The sequence below is a fragment of the Mesoplodon densirostris genome, chromosome 14 (assembly GCF_025265405.1).
Source record: "Mesoplodon densirostris isolate mMesDen1 chromosome 14, mMesDen1 primary haplotype, whole genome shotgun sequence".
NCBI classification, from domain to species: domain Eukaryota; kingdom Metazoa; phylum Chordata; class Mammalia; order Artiodactyla; family Ziphiidae; genus Mesoplodon; species Mesoplodon densirostris.
In genome coordinates this window covers 21545178-21565185 of record NC_082674.1, presented here as the reverse complement: position 1 = coordinate 21565185, position 20008 = coordinate 21545178, and the positions used below count along the sequence as shown (strand labels likewise).

The 20008-nt window shown below is 51.0% G+C and overlaps 1 protein-coding gene across 3 annotated transcripts; it reads left to right on the top strand.

Annotated features, from left to right (window-relative positions):
* Positions 1-13: 13 nt before the first annotated feature.
* Positions 14-13503, top strand: LOC132501262 (sodium-dependent multivitamin transporter). Of its 3 annotated transcripts, none has more exons than XM_060116842.1 (17): positions 14-100; positions 508-574; positions 4050-4594; positions 4923-4988; positions 5316-5367; positions 6024-6091; positions 6410-6564; positions 6947-7087; positions 7283-7412; positions 7954-8042; positions 8450-8562; positions 8903-8970; positions 9934-10020; positions 10167-10348; positions 10564-10667; positions 10903-11018; positions 11416-13503. In XM_060116842.1, the coding sequence occupies exons 3-17, from the start codon at positions 4202-4204 to the stop codon at positions 11566-11568; spliced, it is 1917 nt and encodes a 638-aa protein (XP_059972825.1). In that variant the 5' UTR covers positions 14-100; positions 508-574; positions 4050-4201; the 3' UTR covers positions 11569-13503. The 3 variants fall into 3 exon arrangements, with proteins under 3 accessions (XP_059972825.1, XP_059972824.1, XP_059972826.1); XM_060116841.1 differs by lacking the exon at positions 14-100 and adding an exon at positions 216-334; XM_060116843.1 differs by lacking the exon at positions 14-100 and adding an exon at positions 216-334 and having other exon boundaries at positions 508-579.
* The last annotated feature ends 6505 nt before the right edge of the window (positions 13504-20008 follow it).

The following is a 20008-nucleotide window of genomic DNA, read 5'->3' as shown; positions in this document are numbered from 1 at the left end:
GGCGTGGGCGGGCAGGGGGCGGGACCCCGCTGTCACCAGGTTTGGGGCTGCGGGGCCGGCTCTCCGGAGGCGGCCGGACCCACGTGTGGAGACCCGGCAGGTGGGCCGGACTGGGGCGGGCCGACAGGGGGTGGGCCGGAACACAGAGGCTCGGGAGAGTGGCGTCAGGGTGGGAAGGGACAAGGAGGGGAGGGGAGGAGCGGAGAGGTGAGGGGCGGAATGGGCCGGCCCCTAGCGTGGGGGCCCGGGAAGATCGGAGGTGCCGGCGACGAGGTGGTAGTGGTCCTGCCACCTCGCGTGTGGAGGGAAGGAGAGAAGCCAGGAAATAAAGAGGGTAAGGGTGATGGAGGAGCGAAGGGCGAAGGGCAAACCCTGTCGGGAAGAGACGAGCCGGAGCACCCTATCTCCTTCAGCTCAGTCCTGAAACCACGCGGCGTCCTGTGTTCCGGCGAGGAGGTAGGGGCGGGATAGATGCTTCCCTGACTCCTCATTTCTTTGCCTTCCCAGAAAAAGGGAGCGATGCAGATTTCGGGAAGAACCACGGGACCGTCTTAGCCTTGGCTGGGCCACGGAGGTAAGGTAAAGACGAGCGCTGTCCCATGGTGGCCCGGCGCCCTGACCGAAGGGCGCCAAGCGAGCCCCATGCCGGGAGGGACTGAGTGTTGGCTTTGGTTAGGGTTAGCAAAAGCTCATCAAAGCTAACCAAAGCTCGTCTTCAGTAGCCTGGCTTCCCTTCCACCTACCCCCAGGTGTCTGGAATCTCCTGAAAGGATTTACCTTCAGAGGGCTGGCACATTTTCTAAGGCATTAGTAGTTACTAGCATTTTAATGAGGGCCCCTAAAGCCTTTCAGAGCTTGAGGAATTCTAGGCACAAAGACAGATTTTTTTTTTTTTTAAGTAATTTCCTTGGGAGCTATGCAATCTTTTTTTTAAAAATTAATTTATTTTATTTATTTTTGGCTGCATTGGGTCTCTGTTGCTACGTGCGGGCTTTCTCTAGTTGTGGAGAGCAGGGGCTTCTCATTGCAGTGGCTTCTCTTATTGTGGAGCACGGGCTCTAGGCACACGGCCTTCAGTAGTTGCGGCGCGTGGGCTCGGTAGTTGTGGCTCACGGGCTCTAGAGCACAGGCTCAGTAGTTGTGGTGCACGGGCTTCGTGGCTCCGTGGCATGTGGGATCTTCCTGGCCTACGGCTCGAACCCGTGTCCCCTGCATTGGCAGGCGGATTCTTAACCACTGTGCCACCAGGGAAGTCCACAAAGACGGATTTTGAAGGCATCTTTTTGGGAAGATTTATCCGTCAGTGGCACCTTTGCCTTTTGTAGGAGTCAAAGCAATTCACTTTGTGACCAAAGTGAGAGTGGAGTTAGGGTGGTGAAGGATGATTCTCTTTCTTGTCTGTGTGTATCTTGGACTTTTTAAAAGAGTCCCACAGCGTGCTATTTGTGCCCTATGTGTTAGAGTTGTAGTGAAACAAGTTATCTCTTACTTTTGGCTCCCCTCATATGCAAATCCATGGGGTTTAGATCAGTGTACAGTTGTTGCTGTTGTTGTTGTTTGGCCATGCTGCATGGCACGTGGGATCTTAGTTCTCCCACCTGGGATCCAACCCGTGCCCCCTGCACTGGAAGTACAGAGTCTTAACCACTGGACCGCCAGGGAAGTCCCCACTGTAGCAGTTTTAGAAGGCCACTATCCTGTTCTTAGAATCATGTCTAATGAAGCCTTTGTTACTGGGTCAGGTTTTTCCTGTCTTGCCTGGCTCTCTCTTCAGCCATCCAGGAGAGTTCTCTGCATCTCATGCAAATAGAATCCACAGGAACCCTGCCAGTTTACCCCAGCAGTAGAGGGTCTCCATTTCTGTACATCTGTTTTCCTGTCCATACTTGCACCTTTTTTCCTTTCTCCAACTACCTGCCTAGCTGTATCATTAACGCTTTACCTCTACACAGTGTTATGTGCACACAGCAGGCATCTTATCTCCTCTTACTCTCCAGTAGTTCCCGTCACCTCTTTCACAGTAATAAAAACTTGCCAAAGAGGAGTGAGAAAACTCAAGGTGTTGCAATGCACAAAGGCCCAGGGCCTCTTTAGGTTAAACCCGAGTGGCCTGTTGGGAACATTGTTCTGGGGACTAACATTTGTGACTCAGTAGAACATGTGATTCAAGAGTTGCCAAGTCTGATTTTCTCTCTTCATTGGCTCCAGGAGGTTCAGAGTTCAGGACTGGTTTGCATGAGGTCATAGTCTTGCCAGCCAGGCAACATCTGTCCAAGAACACAGTGTAGGAGAGCCGGAAGACAGCTAGGCTGATCTTTCTCCTAGTGGGCAAGGACAAAAGACATAGTTTATATTAATCTCTCTCTAGATTAGTTGAAATCTAATCTTTGCTTCAGGAGTGACTGACAACAATTAACACTCTGCTCCATCCCTGGTTCTGGGAGTAGTGAAGGAGGGGCTCCTGGTGAATTACCTGTCATACCTACTGACAGCATTGTTTTTTCTCCCTTGTTTTATATCATGCTGTATAACCCTAGGGAACTAGAGAGTGTTCATATAAAGTGCATAACCTGAGACATGGTGTTTTGAAAGTGATAGGTATGGTTACTTATTTATTATTGTTAACGTTTATAAAGTACATAACACACTGCTGGATTATATAACAGGTGTTCAAAAAATATTAACTAACATCATATTAGGTTATCTAAATTCATGGGCCTCAGTGTGTTTGTTGGTAAATGAGGGGCTTGTAATAGTGATCTCTTAAGATTCCTTTAAGTTTTGACATACTGCGATCTGGTCCTTGTTCTGAGGATAATGTAGGTATATTCTTTGAGGATTAGTACTTCTTGTGCAGGAGTTAGAAAAGCAACTTTCCCATCTCTCAGCAACTCTTTTCTAGTTCCCCCTTGCACACAGTGCCAAGTGTGACTTAAAGTGAAAGCCTAATCCATCTAAGAATGCTATTGAATGTGAGCTCCCTGTTCCCCATTCTGGAGCCTCTAGGGCCAAGCTGGAGTTTGGGGATTGTAGGGTGATAGGGCCGTTTGGTCCACAGCGATTGGTTCCCTGAAGGGTCCAAAACAAATAGCTGCTGAGCTTCCCTCTACTCCCAGTTCCTCATCTCACCTCAGCCACTTATAGACCAGATCCTCAGCCTCTGCCCAGCTCCAGACACACAGCTTCTCCAGGCAGCTTTGATTCAGAACAGGCATGGCTTCTTGCGGTAGGTGTCTGCGCCCATGGGATAGGACCACTTTCCCTGACTGTTTCTCTTGCCTGCAGCTCCCTGGCTGGTTTGCTTGTTTCCAAAGTGCCCCTGTAATTGTAACTCTGAACCCCTGGCTCCAGCATGTTGCCATCTCACTTTTGAATGGCACCACTCTTCCTGGATCTCTTACTGACTGTGGTGTCATAGGTGGAGGAGCTGAGAGGTGGGTGGCCGGCCTTATTTAGTAGTGTTGGGAGAACAGAGTGGCTGGCCTGGGGTTGCCTGAAATGGAATTTGGCGCTGCCGGGGAGGTGGCCTCCCTGGTGATCAGTGTTGAGAAGGGCTGCTGTTCGGACGGTGACACTGAGGGTCACGGGGGTGCGGGTACTGAGGCTGGGAGAATGGAGGAGGCCATGCTGTCATTCGTCTCTGTTTCTTCCTCCCGGCTGGCTTGTGGCGCCAGGCTGGGCTCTGCTGGCTCAGTACATTGTAGTGACTGGGTCTGTGCCTGCAGGTGGGGGCAGGGAATTCTGAGAAGAAACATGGGCTAGAGTTGATTTTTCTTTCACTGCTAGGGTGGAGACCTAAGAAGGTTCTTAAGTTTCACAGCTGTGCACACCCAAAAAGGACTTGGCCAAGTAGTTGTCTCCTGGCCGTCTCAGTCTGCTGCTTCCTCCCTCCCCTCTCTGCCCTACCAAACCCATATCAGTACCTCCACACCTTCAAGGGCTGCCACGGAGCTGGCTGGCCCAAATCTGATGGGTGTGGGATGCACAGGCCCAAGGGTGGGTGACCATGAAGGCAGGATAGGCCTGACTAAGAGCCGATTTCTTTGCAGCTCACCTGGACAATGTCACTTGGTGGTAGAGGAGGACGGTGAGACGGTGGCTGGGAGTCAGATTGTAGCCACTTGCCTGCCACTGCCCAGCCGAGGGGCAGCCCAGAGCCCAGGAGCAGCAAGTGGCTGCAGGTGACAGACGCAGAGAGGGTATGAGTGTGGCGGTGAGCACCTCCGCGCCCCTCCCCACAGCCCCAGACACCCACATGGTCACATCCACCTTCTCCCTGGTGGACTATGTGGTCTTTGTCCTGCTGCTGGTTCTCTCCCTTGCCATTGGGCTCTACCATGCCTATCGTGGCTGGGGGCGACATACCATCGGCCAGCTGCTGTTGGCGGACCGCAAAATGGGCTGCTTTCCTGTGGCGCTGTCCTTGCTGGCCACCTTCCAGTCAGCCGTGGCCATCCTGGGCGTGCCGTCCGAGATCTACCGATTTGGGACCCAGTATTGGTTCCTGGGTTGCTCCTATTTCCTGGGGCTGCTGATCCCAGCACACATCTTCATCCCAATCTTCTACCGCCTGCATCTCACCAGTGCCTACGAGGTAGGTAGGGAGGAGCACATAGGACCCCCGGGGTCAGGGGTGGAGAGGAGGAACAGGGCACCTAGGGATCTGGGCCCCTGGATCTCCTTTGCCTGATGAGAGTGACAGGGAATACACTGTGTGTTTATAAGTTCTCTCTGGTTGAAGTTGGGCGGGGTGGGAGTTGGGAGAGAAGAAGGGTGCTGTGCTGAGTGGGGCCCGGAGTGGATACGAGTTGGATATTTCCTCTGCTCCTAGGTTTCTTGAGGGAAGTTGTGTGTGAATTGTTGGGGGTGGAGTGGAGAGGAATACCTTTTTTAAAAAAAAAAAAAAATCTACTCCTACCTAGTACCTGGAGCTCCGGTTCAATAAAGCTGTGCGGGTTTGTGGGACCGTGACCTTCATCTTTCAGATGGTAAGTGGAATGAGGATGGAAATTGAGCCTGATGCATGGTAGCGGGAACTGGACTCAGGCTTGCTGAGGCAGCTGGAGCCTTCCTTGCTCTCAGACGAGCAAGACTGAAATTCCTGCTAGCCCCCGGAGGCATCCTGCTTCCCATTCCTTCCAGTTCTGGCGCAGGTACTATGGTGGCAGCAAGCCAAACTTTGGAAGAAGGGAGAGGGAGGTGGGCCTAGGTGAAGGGAGGCCATTGGGATATTGGAGCTGAGGTCCATCTTTCCTCCTCTCTCTGCCCACCCTCATCTCCTCTTCCCCTCACATTCTCTCTTCCGTACCCGACAGGTAATCTACATGGGAGTTGTCCTCTATGCACCATCACTGGCCCTCAATGCAGGTGAGGAGTCACAGCCCCTGACTCCCGGCCACAGCAGGCTGGGAAAAACCTTTGGGAGGGGCAGGTAGAGGAGAGTGTGCAGAAAAGAATCCAACCTTGACCAGGGTATTATTTCACTGCCTGGGCCCTTGGCTGGTCTCTACTAGAGGTGGAAAGCTAATCAAACATTACCAGGCCCCATCTGAATTGGTTAATCAACACCTTTTGGTGGAGCTTTGCAAACTTTTTTTTTCCATTGTGGTAAATGATTTATAGCATCCTTAATGACTAAATGCTTCATATCTTACCAAGGCTTTTCTGACTTCTCTGCTGGGAAACCCTCCTCGGGAGACAGGAATGTGACTTTTTTTTTTTTTAATTTATTTTTGGCCGTGTTGGGTCTTCGTTTCTGTGCCGAGGGCCTTCTCTAGTTGCGGCGAGTGGGGGCTACTCTTCATCACGGTGCGCGGGCTTCTCACTCTCGCGGCTTCTCTTGTTGTGGAGCACAGGCTCCAGATGCGCAGGCTCAGTAGTTGTGGCTCACGGGCCCAGTTGCTCCACGGCATGTGGGATCTTCCCAGACCGGAGCTCGAACCCGTGTCCCCTGCATTGGCAGGCAGACTCAGCCACTGTGCCACCAGGGAAGCCCCAGGAATGTGACTTTTATCTGTTTACAGTGACTGGCTTTGATCTCTGGCTGTCAGTGCTGACCCTAGGCATTGTCTGTACCGTCTACACTGCTCTGGTAAGCACAGTTAGTCTTAGGGGAGGGAGGAGAAGAGATGAAATTGGGAGGGAGATGGGAGGAAAGGGAAAAGATGGGATAAGATCAATAGGTGGGTGGTAGATGAGATAAGAATATAGGTGAGGAGAGGGCATGACCTTCTAGGATGCTGTGAAATGAGATGTAGGAAATGGGATGTGGGGGCTGAAGGTGGGCATGGGCTGGGAGTGACGTCAGCAGGATCTTAGCAGCTGTACACCGCTGGCGGCTGTCTGGTGCCCTCGCTGGTGGTATGGCTTCGTAGACATCTGTGGCAGGTGTGCTGTCTTTTCCCTGCAGGGTGGACTGAAGGCAGTCATCTGGACAGATGTGTTCCAGACACTGGTTATGTTCCTAGGGCAGCTGGTGGTTATCATTGTGGGGTCGGCCAAGGTGGGCGGTTTGGGGCACGTGTGGGATGTGGCTTCCCAGCATGGCCTTATCTCTGGAATCGAGTAAGTACACCCCTTCCCCGGCTGGGGTCTGTAGTGCCTGACAGCTGAGCCCATCTAGAGCCTGCGCTTAGGGCTGTAGTAAGCAGAGGGCAAGCTGTGGAAGTTGAAGTACAGCACTGAGGCCAGTGGGAGGCTGGCACTGCGGAGATGGAGGGTGAGCACAGCGTTCTGGCCGGTGGTTGAGTGTCAGGATGTTTTTAGCACCTGGGATGAGGCTATGGTTGGAGGGATGGAGCCACCCCCTCCCCACCCAACCTGCTGCCCTGTCTTGAGTCCAGCTTCGCCCTGGCAGCCATCTCTCTGCCCTGCCTGCCCCCTATTGTAGGAGGGTGGGGAAGGCTGAGTCTCTGGGGCAACAGTGACCTGTTGGTGTCTCTGGCAGGCTGGATCCGGACCCTTTTGTGCGGCACACCTTCTGGACGCTGGCCTTCGGGGGTGTCTTCATGATGCTCTCCTTGTATGGAGTGAACCAGGCTCAGGTGCAGCGCTACCTCAGTTCCCGCACAGAGAAGGCTGCGGTGCTGTGAGTGCAGGGCCAGGAAGAGCGGGGAGCACAGGCTGGGGGAAGAGTGGGCCCCGGCTCCACTGAGGCAGTTGGGATGGGACAGGATGCCGGAGCGCACGCGCACCCATTGGGCAGGACGTGGAGCTGCTTTCTGGGGCCTGGGGACGTGCCTGCTAGCGTCGTCTCCCTGCTTGGCACTGGCCTCTTTTGCAGCTCCTGCTACGCCGTCTTCCCTTGCCAGCAGGTGGTCCTCTGCATGGGTTGCCTCATTGGCCTGGTCATGTTCGCCTACTACCAGGAGTATCCCATGAGCACCCAGCAGACTCAAGCAGCCCCTGACCAGGTGAGAAGGCCTCCCTGACCCCCCTCCTGGACCCCCCCAGGGGGAGTGTCTGGGTGGCTGCAGGAGGGACTCCCACCCTGGGTGGGAAATGGATGGAAAGTCCTTCCTGTTCTGGAAATCTACAATCCAGCATGTGAGGATCCCAGCCCCCAGCTAATCACAGTGCCCACCCTACTGGGGCGGGGACCTACCTTCACTGACTCACCGCTCTGCACCACCTGCTCTGTGGGGAGCCGTCACACGCCTGGTCTCATCTAACCCTCCCGACAGCCTCATTTTACAGAGGAGAAAAGGCCGCACAACGGGGTGGCCAGCATGCTCAAGTCACACCACTCGCTGAGGCACAGCTGGGGTGTGGGCTGCGTCCTTCTCTCTCCAGAGCCTGCGTTCTCTCCGCTTACTGTGGGGTTGCCCTCAGGGCCTGGCCCCCTTCCTAAAGCACGCAGTCTGCAGACACTGCCTGACCTAGGCAGGGGAAGGGCGGTGTGCCCTGGGGATGGGCTTCTCTGAGGAGAGCTGTGCACTTCTGCTCTGCCTGCAGTTTGTCCTGTACTTTGTGATGGATCTCCTGAGAGGCCTGCCAGGCCTGCCTGGGCTCTTTGTTGCCTGCCTCTTCAGTGGCTCCCTAAGGTACACTCTTGGACCTTTTCCATCAGGCTTGACACAGCTGACCCCTCCTTGGTACAAGGTGATGGGTGGAGCGGGGGTCCCTCTGAATCTCTCATTGTGTTCGTTCATGTGTGAATGACAAGGGGCAGCTGGTCTGTGTGGGACAGCGCGTATCCTCTCCTGGGAGAGTCCCCTTTTTGGTGAAGGATTCTTTTATGATACCAGGAATTGATCTACTTGAACCAAACCTGTACCCCACTCAGAGAAGGCCAGGTGTCCCTGCCTCCCTGGTCTCTTCCTCGTCTGCCAACTGTCAGGATGGTGTTTGGGCTGCACACGTCCTCTCCTGCCTTCAGGGTGCTAGTCCCTCAGTGGGGTCCCTTGTTTTGCATTTCTCAGCTTCTGGATTTGTCTTTTTCTTCTTTCAGCACCATATCCTCTGCTTTTAATTCACTGGCAACTGTTACAATGGAAGACTTGATTCGACCCTGGTTCCCTCATTTCTCTGAAGTCCGGGCCACCATGCTTTCCAGAATCATCGGTGGGATTATGCTTCCTCGTCTCTTCAGCCGTGTTCTTTCTAAGACACACCCTGAGAACTGTTGTCCCTCTGCTTTGAAGCACCCGTTTTAGCCTGGGCTCAGCACTTGCCCAATGAAGCACCAACCTTGTTTACATGTCAGGGAATTTCCTGGGGAGGTCTCTGAGTCATAAGAGTGAGGACGGGGTGGGAGAGACCTGGAGGTGGGGCCTGAGGTAATATGCCCTGTTTCCGGGGACACAGAGGTAGTAGTTTGGCCGGGGAAGGAGCTTTGCTCTGCTTTTCCCGCTTTTATTGTGTTAACTCACATCTGCTTGTTTCCTCCTTTCTTTTTCCTCAGCCTTTGGCTATGGGCTACTTTGTCTGGGAATGGCCTATATTTCCTCCCAGATGGGACCTGTGCTTCAGGTAATGACCATGGAGGGAAGAAAGCAATTTTTAAGGGAGAAAAGGAGCTGATGGAAACCAGAAATTGAAGAAGACAGCTATTGTGAAAGGAATGACATAGGGGCAGGTGTCAGAGATCCCCCTTTGATGAGCTACCTTTAGCTGTGAACAGATTCTCAAGTAGCCAAAAGCCCCAGGGTCATTGTTGGCTGAGAGATATCTAAGGATCGGCCTCAGGAGAACCCTGAGCGCGTTCCCTTAACCATTTCTGCCCTCTGGAATCCTGCGTTCTGATGATTCCAGGTAGAACAGACAGACAGACCTGACAGGTGGGCTCTGAGGCAGTGGTGCTGGCGGTGCCATGTGGGTGGGGCTGCGGCTCTCGGAGGCTGGGGCTCTCGGGGGCTGGGGCTCTCGGGGGCTGGGGCTCTCGGGGGCTGGGGCTCTCTGGGGCTGGGGCTCTCGGAGGCTGGGGCTCTCGGAGGCTGGGGCTCTCTGGGGCTGGGGCTCTCTGGGGCTGGGGCTCTCGGAGGCTGGGGCTCTCTGGGGCTGGGGCTCTCGGAGGCTGGGGCTCTCTGGGGCTGGGGCTCTCGGAGGCTGGGGCTCTCTGGGGCTGGGGCTCTCGGAGGCTGGGGCTCTCTGGGGCTGGGGCTCTCGGGGGCTGGGGCTCTCGGGGGCTGGGGCTCTCGGAGGCTGGGGCTCTCTGGGGCTGGGGCTCTCGGAGGCTGCGGCTCTCGGAGGCTGCGGCTCTCGGAGGCTGGGGCTCTCGGAGGCTGCGGCTCTCGGAGGCTGGGGCTCTCTGGGGCTGGGGCTCTCGGGGGCTGGGGCTCTCGGAGGCTGGGACTCTCTGGGGCTGGGGCTCTCGGAGTCTGGGGCTCTCTGGGGCTGGGGCTCTCTGGGGCTGGGGCTCTCTGGGGCTGGGGCTCTCGGAGGCTGGGGCTCTCTGAGCCTGAGTGTTCTTTTCCTCAACCCTGTCCTCCACAGGCAGCAATCAGCATCTTTGGTATGGTTGGGGGCCCGCTCCTCGGACTCTTCTGCCTTGGGATGTTCTTTCCTTGCGCCAATCCTCCTGTGAGTGACCCATCTGGCTCCACGGTCATGTGCAGGGGTGGACCTGGGGAATGACTTGGGAGGGCTCTCACCGTGACTGCTGGGAACTTACGTGAAGGTTTGGTGGGGCTGGCATTGAGACGAGAGTGTGCCGTGTCTCTGGGCAGGGTGCCATCGTGGGCCTGTTGGCTGGACTGATCATGGCCTTCTGGATCGGCATTGGGAGCATAGTGACCAGCGTGGGCTCTGCCAGAGCGCCCACTCCCTCCAATGGGTCCAGCTTTTCCCTGCCCGGCAATCTGACTGCTGTCACCGTGGCCGCACTGGTGCCCTCGACTACTATCTCCAAGTGAGTCAGAGCTCACTCTCTTTCTCCTTGTGGAGAACAGCTCACTTCTGAGGGGTTTTCCAGGGGCCTTGCTAAGGGATGGCCACCAGAGGACTTGGGCCAAATGTCAGGGTGTCGGGTCCCAGGATTCTAGGACCGCGTAGGAGGGTGGAGCCAGGTGCCTGAAGAATGCCTGTCACTGAATTGCTAATTGTCTCACCGTCTGCTCTCCCCAGACCCACAGGGCTACAGCGGCTCTATTCCCTGTCGTATTTATGGTACAGCGCTCACAACTCCACCACGGTCATTGTGGTGGGCCTGGCTGTCAGTCTGCTCAGTGGTGAGGGGGTGTGGCATGGGGGCACAGGGAAACAGGGACCAGCTGAGGGAGGGCGCTCAGGGGTCTGGAGTCTGGAGCTCAGGGAATCCTGGGCTCCTGGGTGCCTGGAACAGTCACGCTTCTTGGTGGAGCTCGAGGAGGTGGGCGGGGACTGGGGGTTTAGAGTCCTGAGAGCAGGGGGCCGCGGGTGTGCCCTGGTTACACGATAGGAGCCTCAGGAGCACTTTGTCTTCAGGCGGAATGCGGGGCCGGACCCTGAACCCTCGGACCATTTACCCAGTGTTGCCGAACCTCGTTGCCCTCCTGCCCATGTCCTGTCAGAAGCGGCTTCACTGCAAAACCCCCAGCCAGGTAGCACCTCTGTTGTCAGATTGCCCCTCCCTTCCCTCTCAGGCTACTGCCGGGCCTCCTGGGTTCCTGTGCCTCCCTTTTCTTTCTCCTCCCAGCCCCCCTTTCTCTGATGATTGGCCTGAGCTGGACTGTCCCGCAGCAGCTGCCTGGCTCCTTCCCACAGGGGAGCGGGGGCTTGGTGGGCAGAAGGGTCTCGGGCCCGCGAGGCCACAGCTGCTGGCCTTTTGTCTCCCTCCTCCCAGCCTCCGTGTTCATCCCCGGGCCTGCTCCTCGTTGGTCTCCTTTCTAGCCAGGATCAAAGCAGGGTCATCTTTCCTGCAAGAGAAAGGGGAGGTTCCTTCACCTCCCCTTTGCCTCACGTTCACCCCACCCACTCCCTTTGCTCTGTGTTCCCCAGGATCTCTCTGTGGACACTGCTGTGTTTCCGGAGAAGGTGAGCAATGGGATGCTGAGGGGCAGCAGAGACAAGGAGGCCATGGATGTGCCTGAGGACGGCCCAGCCCACCAGGGGATCAGCCCCACCTTCATCCTTCAGGAGACCTCACTCTGATCTGGACTCGGGACCCAGCCCCAGAGACCACCCTGTGGCACAGGAATGGGTTCCTTGGTCATCCTCAGGGGTGATCAAGGACTGGATGACCTCGCCCACACCAAAGGACCTTGTTCTTGGGAGTTTGTGCTGCAGTAGAAGCTGTCATGTCACGGGAGGTGTGAGAGTAGGACGGGGTTTTTCCTTGTTCCTTGCCAGTCTGTTCTCTAGAGAACCAGGCTTGCAGAGGGTAGGATTTTGCCAGAGAAAGGGATAGAGGCGAATCCTCTGGCAAAAGGATAATGGCTTCTGATTCCACATCATCAGGCTCCTTTGAAGTGAATAGAAATAGCAGTGCTGGACCCACTTTGTCAAGATTGACCATCTCCCCGTAAAACTCAGCTGCCTTGGCCAGCTGTTGCTTCCCTCGCAGTCCCCTCGGAGCACACATTCTGTCAGCCACAAAGGGCCCTGGTGGCACCACTTTCAGGTTGTCTGTGATACCCAGGCCCCTCTCCTTATCTGTCTACCTCCATTCTTGAGAGGGAGGTTTTGGTGTCCCTGAGAGGCGTCTCAGAGCGTACAGGTACATTCATCTCCCTCGCGTAGAGTAGGGAAGCTTTCCCTTTCCCTCGCTGCCCCACCCTGCACCTCTGTAATGGGTACTTGGGGACGGGGAAAATGTTAATTTAAGAAACTAGGGCATGACCAGGTCCACTGTGGAGCGTGCCATCCGTCTGACTCCTGAGCCACGCCACCCTAGTGGCGTTTGGTCATTCATGCTGTTTTCTTTTGGAGTTTCTTCCCCACATATCTATGTTCCTAGGGAGTAAAAACTGCTCTTGGGCTAGAATTCGGGCTCCTGTACTGTCTGCACCTGCTCTTGTCCACCTTAGTGCTATCCCTGGCAAAGATAAAGAGCCCCTCTTCCCATGCACAGGTCTTCCTCTGCTGAGGAGAGAGGCACAGGGGACCAGTGATGGCTTGGTGAGGTTTCTGGTCTCTGTGGCTGATGTGTCTACAGGGGGTAGCATTGTGCTTATGGGGTGGAAGATGCACACTTTCCCTCTGCTGCTTCTCTTCCCCTGTGGCTCAGTCTGTTCCCTGTCCCACCCACCACGTCCTTGACCAATACGGTCACTGCTGCTCTGAGAATTTTCACTTTGGGACAGGAGGAAGAATGCTGCTATTTGGCTTTTAAAAATAGAACATTCGAGGTGGACTTTAATGGTCTTGTGAAGAACACTTTGCTCATGCCCACCCACACCTGGTCTCTAGCTCTGCTTGGCCCCGTCCAACTGCCCAGAAGTAGCTCTGGGCAAGCTCTCCAGGCCCCTCAGCAGAGACTTAGTCCCACACACATCCATGGCCAGTCCCAGAAAACGCCAGGTTGACTCTGCCCTGAGGTCTGCCCTCCTCTTGACAGCCCCCCACCTTGGGGCTGAGGGCCACTGCTCAGCCCACGTCCCCACCCCAGCCAGCTGCCAGAGTTGTAGACCTAGCCGGGCTCTCATTTATTCATTCTTCAACATATTTATCCATCACCCACTTCATTCAAGGGCCTTACCTTGGCTGCCATCTTAGAGCTAAGGAAATGACTGTGCCACCCAGGGACTCTGTACCAGGTGCCACCGTTGGCCTTTGAGTTGCCCCTTTTTGTCTCAAATTCTTGCATTTTGGCTATATTTACATAGAAAAAGGGGAGACCCTACAGGACTCAGAACTTGCAAGAATTATATTTAAGGGGAATGGTAAAAAAAATTCATTCTCCATATAATTCAAACTCTGTAACAGAACACAGATGTTCCTTTGTCTCTAACGCAGTAACTTTTCAAGCAGTGTTTTAAAAGTACCATTTAATGATTGAGGGTGGAGTCTAATGGACAGACCTGGGTTCAAATACTGCAGTTACTTCATCTATTAGGTGTGAATGTCACAGTTAAAGATTCAAAATTATATTGTGTGTAAAGGAGTGATGCATTCCTTAAATGCCAGTTATTGTGATAATTTTTGTAGTTTTCAAAGCACTTTTCACGTGCTACCTAATTTTATACTTTGGGAGAGAAGTACATTCCATATCATCTGCATATTTAATGTATAAGGTAACTGGATTGCTTGCCTAGTGAAGGGTTGAAGCAGAGCTAGAACCCGGGTCTGTGACTCCCATTAGCCCACCAAAGTCACATCTCTTGCCTGGAAGCAGTGTCCTGTTTGATAGGGTGCTCACACAGGTGACAGGGTCTCTCCTGAGATCGCAGTCTAGAGAACAACGATGTACTAAATGGGGTGCTACTGTACCATCGTTCTAGAATCTAGGTCAGTGGCCTTCCAACCTTTCTTGAGGCCCACGGTAAGAATGTATTTCACAGCATGACCCAGTACACTGATATATTGCATTGTGTTACTGAAACATTTCATGAAAAAATGTCTCTGGGTATAGTTAATGTTTCTGGAGCTCTGCTTTTCCCTTCCCTCCTTGAATAATTCAGTCCTTAAGCCATTATGTGGAGTAGGGCAAGGTAGGCGTTCATGCTGGGGGCTGAGCGTTCTGGGTGTCGGAGCTCAAGTGAAAGGAGGGCGGCCATGCATAGGAGTGGCCCAGCTTGAATGCCAGAGCCTGAGCAGGATGAAGAGGGCAACCACATGGAGGGCAGCCTGCTGTGGGCTGTTAGAGCCCAAGCTGGATGAGGAGAGTGTCCATGGGGGTCGGGAGCCTGTCGTGGGGTTGGAGAAAGAGAAAGGAGCCCTCACAGGAAAGAAGGCGTGTGGGTTGTCAGCTGGAGTGAGTGAGGTGGGAGCCTAAGAGGGGGGTCAGCTTGACGTGGGGTGTCAGCATGAGGAGGGCATCCACAAGGTAGGTGGCTCAGCATGGCTTGTCCGAGCCAGTGTGTGTGTGTGTGTGTGTCTCACATGGAGAATCAGAACCCTATCAGAATGAAGAAGGCGGGACTTCCCTGGCAGTCCAGAGGTTTAGATTCCGCGCTTCCAAGGCAGGGGATGCGGGTTCGATCCCTGGTCAGGGAACTAAGATCCTACATGCTGCGCGGCCAAAAAAAATGAAGGAGGCATCTACACGTGCGAGCAACACATGCAGCTCAACCTGGGCTGATAGAGTGCAAGTGCAGTGAGGAGGGCATCTGTACAGGAGGAAGATCTGTCAGGTGGGAGTCCAAGTAGGGTGAGAGGGTCACCTGCCATGGAGGCAGCCAGTGGTGGGGAGATGAAGATGTCCACACAGGGGCCAGCCCATTACAGTGTCAGAGCCTGAGTAGGATGAGGAGGGCATACATGCGAGAGAGAGTGTCGGGGCTTTGACTATGTGCTGAGAGATTAATCAAATAAGTATATTAGGAATAACCTGAGCCATGTTTCTCACTATTAGAGAAGGGTGTTACATGCATGGAAAGGGAGAAAGCAAGAATGAACTCTGTGGTGGTGGATTGGAGAAGGGGATATTGGCATGTGTTCATGGTTTTCAACAGATCTACGTAAATATAGAAATAAACGGAGGGAAGTAGCTCTGTCCGCTGAGGGTTTGGGAGCAGGAGAAGTGTGATAGCAATAAGTGCTTGTGCCTAGATCTTGCATGCTAAATACACTTTCCACTAAAACAACAAAAACCCAAGGTTTCTTGGAGAAATAGTTGATTCTAGGGCTGGGACCAAAGTACAAGATAGGCCTGGAACATCTTGTGCCAGAAAGCAAAGAACTTATCAAGGAAAGATAAGATCATATCAAAGGACACAGAAGTTAGCTTGAAGGGACTCTCACTAGCCAAATCTGGAACATTCTGAGCACTAAAAGTAATGGATTATAAGCTATTGAATGAAAAAAGGAAATCATGAATTCATACTGATAAAAGTAGTAAGTTGGAAATTAGATAGGGTATGGTATATTTATATAGTTTCAAATACTTCTCTCTGCACAAAATACTTAATTACAAGGGAAAAAGAACTGTAGTGGAGAAGCCTGGCAGACACCATCTTAAGTGATCAAAATAAACATCATCTGTAATGGGATAAATCAGTCATGCATCACCTGATAAGATGCAAAGGGAAGAACATGTAATCACTTCTGTGATTCTCTTGTCAGAAATGTATAACCTGAGTCTAATCATAAGAAAACATCAGACAAAATAAAATTGAGAGACATTCTATAAAATAACTGGCTTGTAATTATTGGGACCATAGCTGAAAATTAAATAGGATCTGAGTATTAGATGGAAGTAACATTAACTTCCTGACTTCGATGCTTCTGTTGTGGTTATGTAGGATAATGTTCTTGTTAGTAGGAAATACACAATAAATTAAATTTCATGCATGATCTACTGATGTGTTGCAATCTGCTAAAAACACTGTAGTGCTAGGCTTCCTTCCCAGCTTTCAGACACGGAATGGGTTTCTTTCCCACTTCCCACCACCAATGGTCCCAGAATTCCAAGGCCTCCATGCATTTTCTATTTTCCTAAAGTGGTCATGTCCTCTGAGAAGCCATTTCTGGCTGTTCCCCTTCCTGTGAGAAGCAAAAGGGCTATCACCCTCCAGTCCCAACAGCCAGCCTTGGCTCCCGCTCATCTGACAAAGCAGAAAACAGATGACTTCATGGCAGGGCTGGTGGTGGGTGGGTGGGGTCTTTGGTCCATTTAACCATTTTTGCTAGTTAGAGAATAATCCTTTCAACCATTCCTGTATGTTCACTAAGCCATTGGCAGAGGTTCTAGCTCCCGAGCAATAAACTCTTTGGATTTATCGTCTGAGAAACATGTTTACCAACCCAGAATTTTACACTTAATCAAAACGTAATACAAATGGAGCATGAAATAAAGATTTTCAGATATACAAGGGAACATAGAGTCAACAGACGTCAACTGTTAGAACGATGACCAAATTAACCAATAACATTTATTGTTACATCTAAATAAGCAGGGATTATTTTTCAAACAATATAATCTGGAACTAAAATCCAAGAGCTAAGATTCTCTAAGCTAACTGAACTAAGATTCTCTTTTCTCTTTTTTAGAGAACAGGATGTAGACCAACACTAGATAATAGAAAAATTAAAGTATGAGTTATACATTTAAAGATAACTAATAGAATAAAAGAAATATATCACTCCCATACCATTAAAGCAAAAAATCAAATGGAACAAAAAACCCCTGATTATTCCAAGCATAGGTGGAGTGGGGGTGGGGGGATTTTTCTAAATAAAAATGCTGAATAACGTGGTAAAAATAAGTCCAAGTGTATCACTCATCTCAATATTTATGAATATATGGAAGGAAAACGAAGTCATAGATTTATACATTTGGCAATAAGGAAAGAAATCCAGCTTTTGCTATTATAAAAGATATACTTAAAAGGAAACAGCATGGGGCTTCCCTGGTGGTGCAGTGGTTGAGAGTCCGCCTGCCGATGCGGGGAACATGGGTTCGTGCCCCGGTCCGGGAAGATCCACATGCCGCGGAGCGGCTGGGCCCGTGAGCCATGGCCGCTGAGCCTGCGCGTCCGGAGCCTGTGCTCCACAAAGGGAGAGGCCACAACAGTGAGAGGCCCGCATACCGCAAAAAAAACACCACCACCAACAACAACAACAAAAAAAGGCCTCTCAAGGCTAGGAAAGCCATATCAAGGGCTTGCCATCAGATTCTGCCAGAGATATCTATAGATGTGGGTGGATTCCTGTCTTCTCAAGGTCCCGAAATATCTTGAAATTCCTGCAACCAGCAGGAGGTGGTCTCCTTATTCACCTGATAAGACTTTTGGGAACCTAAGAATTTCTAGTTTTTGGAAGGAGCAGGTAGAGAAAAGATAAATGTTTTAATTCTACTTACAAAGTTATAATTTTAAATTTCTGTAAGTCATACTTAGCTTGAGGGGAAGGGTTTCTTTATATCTGGAAAACACAGATTAAAAACCAGCGATATTTCAGGCACCCCTCCCCTTGCCAAATTGCAACCATATTCATCAGTTCACTCAGTCCTATGTGACTAATTCTGGATCTTAATCTTCTGTTAACAGTTTTATGAAGCCATCAGGTTTTCCATTAAAATTCTCTAATTTCTTACCCGGTTCAGTGGAAACTATTTTTGAGTAGAAACACAATAAAACATAATTATTCCTAAAGAATTCACCTAAAAAACTCTTATCTCACTTACATTTAACTAAAAATTTCATCATATCAAGTTATTTTTCTTGCAGACAAATTTTGTAACAGGAATAATAAGATCTTATTTGACTTCTAGTAAACTTAGGTACAATAAAAGTATTATACTTAATGTTGATGACTCTAAAGACATGTCTATATTAATTAAACCAACAAACTTAAACTTGTTTTCATTCATTAAAAATTAATCCTAACTCATGTGATCCTGAAATTCATTTGGGTTAGTTTCATTTATATTTCTGAGTATTTATATAAGCACCTAATTTCCTTTAGGTCGATTATATAGAGATCTTTTACAAACTAATTTTGACAATACTGATGCCAAAATATTGGCTCCCTGTACACTGATGCTGAAATGAGATACGGAGACATGGTTTTGGAAGAGAAAGAAAGGGTGGCTTAACATAGCAGGCTAGCGCCTCAAGAACTGTGCACTCCTCCCTGGGGAATAGGGAGGGTCTTATGGTCAGGGCTCTCAGCTGACTGAGGAATTAAAACAGCTGGTTTTAATTCCTCAAAGAATTGGGTGGCCACCTCAAGGATATCAAAGGACTGATGTACCAGTATTTTCTTAACGGTTGTAGTGGGGTTCCTCTGAAGGGCCACTGCAGTCACGAGGATTGATCCTCAGATACTTCTGCTGGGTTCTCAGTCACCTGACGACCCCTTGTGGCCAGAGAAGCAAACGTCCCTTGTTCTTAGGAGATGAATAATTGTCTCTCATTTCACTAGCAAATGGTTTGTTCAGATCATACACTGACCTTTTTTTTTCAACTTAAGCAAAAACCTAGCCACCTATATTTTTGCTAAGCCTACGGCCCAGATTCCCCTAGGTCCCTACTTAGGACATGTACCGGTACCCCTTAAGACTCCAAGTCTTAAGTAAAAACAGCTTGAATAACATTTTTAGGATGATCACTTAAAAACAATGAGATCCAGATATGAGGAGAATTCACCAGAACACCTGAGGAGTACTGAGAGGCTAGTGGGACTCAATGGGCCTGTGCTGGTACTGAGTGCCAGTTCGGTGTAGATTCTAGGTGTCCTCTGATGGGTATCACTGATATCCTGCCCACTATGCCATGCTAATGTCAACCAAAAAAATTAATCAATAGTTGATCTAAGAAAGAAATGGAATAATTTTATTCAAGCCAATGTGAGGATTATAACCTGGGAGATGGTCTTTCAGAAAGCTCTAAGGGCTGATCCACCCGTTAGAGGTCTAAGCACAATTATATAAGTTTTTGAAACAGTTTACACAATCCAGATCTGCACACACAAAGGGAGTATTGGGTCATTGTGACCCATTGGTTGTGCTGAGGACCAGGTTTTCTCCTGGACTTTGTTACACCCACTTTTCTTTTTTTCTTTTTTGGCCACGCCCTGTGGTTTGTGGGGTCTTATTTCCCCAACCAGGGATTGAACCTGGGCCCCCTGTAGTGGAAGCAAGGAGTCCTAACCACTAGACCACCAGGGAATTCCCAACAGCCACTTTCAATGCTGGGGCTGGCATTGCCCTCAATGACTGCTTTGTCAAGTTCATTTCCTGGTATGACAATGAATTTGCCTATAGCAACAGGGTGGTGGACCTTACGGTCCACATGGCATCCAAGGAGTGAAAGTCCCCTGGACCACCAGCCCCAATGAGAGAACAAGAGGGAGAGAGAGGGTCTCAGCTGCTCGGGAGTCCTTGCCCCAGTCCTATCCCCCAACACAATGTGAATCTCCTGTTCATGACACAGTTTCCATCCCAGACTCCCTGAAGGAGGGGAGGGGCTCAGGGAGCTCTACCTTGTCATGTACCATCAATAAAAAGAAAGCCCTGGTTTATGCAGCCCAGGGTTTTCGTGTGTGTGTGTGTGTGTGTGTGTGTGTGTGAGTGTGTGTGTTGGAGGGTTGGGGGAGTGGGTTGGGCAGGGGGAGATCCAAGATCATAATTTTATAATATTACAGAATAAAATCCAAAATTTCAGGGTCAGCTGGTATGGTCAGATGAAGAGTGACAGATTTGTTAAAAATAATATGTGTGTAGGGCATGTTACCACATGTAATTTACATTTGTGTGAGCCAAAGTTTTAAAAGCCAACACCAGCTTTGCTGTGCATCTAAAGAAAAGGAAACACCAGCCCAGATGCTTCCTGAGACCCTGGAGTTTTCTGTGTGGAAGACTTGAGTATCACTGCTTTTTCAAAGACCACTTGGGATTGAAGATCAAGGTGCCATAGAAATGATGAGAGTGAACAGGAATGCTTCCCATGGGAGTCAGTGCCCATTCAACACTATTTTTATGCTTTTATGT